Raw genomic sequence first — 4,564 nt, 5'->3', positions numbered from 1 at the left:
TTCAGCTACCAGAGTAGTACTATTCTTGATAAGCAATAATTTCTGCTAACCACTCAAACAGTGTTCTTGTTGTTGTTGTTTTTTTTTCGGGGAACCACTCAAACAGTTTAAAGTACCAACTTTTGGGTTGCTAGAGGATTGCCTCAGTATCACCCTATTAGTATTAGGAATGGTATACTGGAGGATTGCTGGAGATGCTCTTATATATAATACTATACGTACGTAAAACGCCACCCAATTCAACCATGTAAGGAATACAAGTAGAATCATATTCAGCACATTTCAAACAGATTATTTCCTCTCCCAGACAAGCCTACAAGGCCTTTCGGCTTGGACTTTTGTAGTCCGTAATATGGCACTTTGGGCATATTTGCGTCCACCAGATCTGACATACTCCATATCCATAAAGAAATGAACACGAGGAACTCACGCTGCTCTTTCTTAATAACCACGTACGACAATAGGAGAGCAAACGGTTGAGTCGTCAGCGTCCAATGCCGTCATACGTTGGCCCTTGCATGCCTCATGAATCATGGATTTAGCAAGATGCTTGAAATGCATATGTATGATTGTTGAGCAGTAAATCTATGCCACTCCTTGCCCAATCACGACTATAAATAGGACCCATGTCCAGCTGCTTTGCTTCACACCATCACTCACTAGCACTGGATGCAACACATTGCACTGCAGCGCGCGCACACCATGGATGTACTCCTGTCACTCGTCTCGCTTCTTCTGGTGAGTGCATACGGCACACTCATCAAATATTTCTGTCCACACACGAATTGCATACCTATGTACGTCGTGTGTGTGTGTGTGTGACTTGTAACGGTCTTTTGTTTATTTGTTGTGATGCACCCAGATTACTGGAGGAGGCAGTCCTCATGTGAGCTTCGCCAATGCGGCCACGACGAACTCGGTGACGCCGAGGGCGTACTGGGAGGCGGTGCTTCCCGGAACTCCAATTCCCCCAGCCGTCAGCGACCTGTTAGTCCAACAAGAAGGTCTCTCTCTCTCTCTCTCTCTCTCTCTCCAAAATCGTAGACCTGATTTCATAATTGGTCTGAAGCTGAGTGTGTAAATATTTGTTTCCTTTTTTTCCCGAATATGCACGAGTGTGTAAAATTGTAAATCGAATATAGTTGTAAAGTAAAAGGTATACCTTTTTTGGGGGGAATGGGAATTAGATTAAACTAAACATAACTTTTAATAGAGACCGGATATTCAACAACAGATTAGGTTTAAATGTAGCCTGTCATTCACAGCATAAACAATTTGTTTGTGTCTATGCATACCGCAAACACGAGTTTGGTTTATTTCGTTGTTGTGATATATGACTCTGATGTTCAGAGGTCTAATATTCAGAGAGGCAACCCAGTGTCAAAAATGATCTTACATTTTGGGACGGAGGGAGTAGTATTTAGCATAGTCTATCCGTAGTTTTTTTATTTGTTGTTTTTGCATGGATGCATCACCCGTTCAATTTGATTTTATGTGACTTGTGGTTTATCACAATTGACCTACTAATAAGTCTATCAACATGGTTGCCACATGTGAATTCAGTGCGTGCCTCTCCAGACGATATTGATCTCAAGTTTGTCAAAGGACTACGAAAAATCGGACCATATTATAAGAAACTCAAGTCAGAAGCTGATCAAGGGGAAGAACATAGTCATACTGCATCACAAGCTGAACATAAGTTAAAGGAGGACTCTTTGTCGTATGGATCAAAAGATGGAGACAATTTAAAGGAGGTCTCTGTGTCATATGGGGCAAAAGTTGGAGAGAGACCGGAAAAAGTCTCGGTGTCTTATGGGGTAGGTGCCAAAGATGTTCCAAAGAGAGACTTCGTGGCACAAGAAGATGTGAAGGAGGTTTCTCTGTCATATGAATCAAAAGGTGAAAATAATTTAAAAGAAGTATCTGTGTCACATGGATCAAAAAATAGAGACTTTGTGGCACAAGAAGGAGATCTAAAAGAAGTCTCAGTGTCATATGGGTTAGATGAAGGAAAAAATGAACATATTGAAGTCTTGAATCAAGGTGAAGATGATCCACATAGAGTCACAATGTCATACAGGCCAGAACAAGAAGATGATCCCAATAAAGCTACAATGACATACAAGGCAGAACAAGAAGATGATCCCAATAAAGTTACAATGTCATATAGGTCAGAACAAGAGGAAGATCCACATAAAGTCACAATGTCATATGGGTCGAAACAAGAAGATGATCCCAATAAAGTTACAATGACATATAGGTCAGAACAAGAAGAAGATCCACATAAAGTTACAATGTCATATGGGTCGCAACAAGAAGATGATCCCAATAAAGCTACGATGACATATAGGTCAGAACAACAAGAAGATCCACATAAAGTTACAATGTCATACGGGTCAAACCATGCAGAGTATACAAATAAACTTACAATGACATATGGGTCAAAAGATGAAGTGGATCCAAACAAAGCTACAATGTCATATAGGTCGGAACATGAAAATGACCTAAAGACCGTTTCTACGGGGCATATGGCACACATAGAAGGTAAAGAGAAAGCACAACTTATGAAGAACGTGCATTTTTAGAATTTCCATGTTAATTTACTGTTTTTCATGTGATGATAAATATCCAGAAAACAGAGCTGGTTATTTGATTAAATATCATTTCTCAAATGAATTTTTTTTCTCACTATTGCACGTGTTTCAAGCAACAGGAAAGGCGAGCCACCATGTTCACTCTCATAGCCACATGAACAAAAGACAGGCGGATGTTTTCTTCTTCCGCGACATGCTGCGGCCAGGGTCAATGATCACCCCGACCATCCCGCCGACCAACTCCTTGCCGACGCTTCTTCCCCGCCACGTCGCCGACTCCCTTCCATTCTCCATCGAGCGCCTCCCGGACATCGTCGCGATGTTTGCGCCAACGTCCCTTGGGATGATTAGAGACATTCGGTGGACGCTGGACACCTGTGAGCACCCACGGACGCTCCCCGGCGAAAAAGCAGGATGCGCCACCTCCCTCGAGTCCCTCGGCGAGCTCACGACGTCCCTTCTCAGAACGTCCAACGTCCGTGCGTTCTCCGCCGCCAAGCTTCCCGTGGAAGCCCCGGGCACACCGGCACTGCGGGGGAGGTACAACGTGACGGCTGCCCGAAGGCTCTCCAAGTCATCGGAGATCGTGACCTGCCACGACTTGACGTACCCGTATGCGGTGTACTACTGCCACACATCCAACCCCACCGCCGCGTACGCGGTGACGCTGGCGAGCGTGGATGGGGGCGCGGCGCCAGCGACAATGGAGGCGTTGGCCGTGTGCCACCTCGACACGTCGCAATGGAGCCTGAAGCACCCGTTCTTTGCGCTGCACAACGTCAAGCCAGGGGATGTCGCTGTGTGCCACTTCCTCACCAAGCTAAGCGTGGTGTGGGTGCAGGCCGGCGAGCCCGGAAACGCACATGCGGCGGCCCGGTAGGCTGGAAAGCACGTGTGTGTAGGTATGTGTGAGATGCGGCGCATTCATGAAATGGACGATTCTAGGTGCATGTATCGAGGGTGTACTAAATAAATGTGTGCTTGTTGTGTCTTGGTGACGTTGATGTTAATTTTGGGGTCACCTTCCATTTAAAGACACTCTCAATGCATTATTATCTTAAGTTATACTTCCTCCATCCCAAATTACTTGTTGCAGAATTAAGATATATCCATTTTCATGACAAATAATTCCGGACGGAGGGAGTATCACACTATATGTTAAATATATACTTAGATCTCTTGCAAAAAATATATACTAGCTGTACCTCTAATGGATTATATCTTATTGCCTATCTAAATGTGCTCTCATTTAATGTGCTTCGTGAGAGGAAATATATGAGTTGTCTTGATTTTTATGCTAAGAGCTATGATATGACAACTCTCTATATTCTCATTAAATAGAGTGTCATACAAGATTTTTGTATAGGTGTCATGCTTCAGATATAGTCCTACGCGAAGCATTGATACTGCCCTATGCTCATTTTAAAATTTCAAAATTAGTGGTTATCTTCTTAGTGGAGGAGTTTAGTGTAGACCAACAGGGGCCATGCCCCCCCCCTAATTTGTGCATTCATTGAAGAAAATGCTAGACTTTAGGAGTAACTAGTGTTTCAACTAGAGATTAGCCCCTTCTTTCCTACTAATTTGCCCCCTTCAAGTCTTGGCTCCCTCTTACGTTTTGCAAAAGCTATTGTTGGGGAACGCAGTAATTTTAAAAAAATTCCTACACACATGCAAGATCTAACATGGTGATGCATAGCAACGAGAGGGAAGAGTGTTCTCCACGTACCCTCGTAGACCGTAAGCGGAAGCGTTATGACAACGCAGTTGATGTAGTCGTACATCTTCACGATCCGACCGATCCTAGTACCGAAAGTACGACACCTCCACGATCTGCACACGTTCAGCTCGGTGACGTCCCTCGTACTCTTGATCCAGTTGAGGCCGAGGGAGAGTTCCGTCAGCATGACGGCGTGACGATGGTGATGATGAAGTTACCGGCGCAGGGCTTCGCCTAAGCACTACGACGA

General features: G+C 44.3%; 1 protein-coding gene across 2 annotated transcripts; it reads left to right on the top strand.

The window, feature by feature from the left end:
- The first annotated feature begins 481 nt into the window (after window positions 1–481).
- On the top strand, window positions 482–3,661 carry LOC123151602 (BURP domain-containing protein 17). 2 transcript variants are annotated; one of them, XM_044571285.1, is made up of 4 exons: window positions 482–738; window positions 863–1,004; window positions 1,564–2,544; window positions 2,708–3,661. In XM_044571285.1, exons 1-4 carry the CDS (start codon window positions 670–672, stop codon window positions 3,472–3,474), a joined length of 1,959 nt encoding a protein of 652 aa, XP_044427220.1. In that variant the 5' UTR covers window positions 482–669; the 3' UTR covers window positions 3,475–3,661. The 2 variants fall into 2 exon arrangements, with proteins under 2 accessions (XP_044427220.1, XP_044427221.1); XM_044571286.1 differs by having other exon boundaries at window positions 484–738; window positions 2,714–3,661.
- Window positions 3,662–4,564: the final 903 nt, after the last annotated feature.

The sequence above is a fragment of the Triticum aestivum genome, chromosome 7A (genome assembly GCF_018294505.1).
Source record: "Triticum aestivum cultivar Chinese Spring chromosome 7A, IWGSC CS RefSeq v2.1, whole genome shotgun sequence".
Lineage (NCBI taxonomy): Eukaryota > Viridiplantae > Streptophyta > Magnoliopsida > Poales > Poaceae > Triticum > Triticum aestivum.
This window is presented reverse-complemented; position numbering and strand designations above follow the sequence as displayed.

Bases quoted from the DNA above. Each gene is read 5' to 3' on its own strand.
- LOC123151602 (XM_044571285.1), top strand. From the start codon at position 670: ATGCAACACATTGCACTGCAGCGCGCGCACACCATGGATGTACTCCTG. The intron at 739-862 runs GTGAGTGCATAC...TGATGCACCCAG, and splicing joins CACTCGTCTCGCTTCTTCTG to ATTACTGGAGGAGGCAGTCC. The intron at 2,545-2,707 runs GTAAAGAGAAAG...ACGTGTTTCAAG, and splicing joins GCATATGGCACACATAGAAG to CAACAGGAAAGGCGAGCCAC.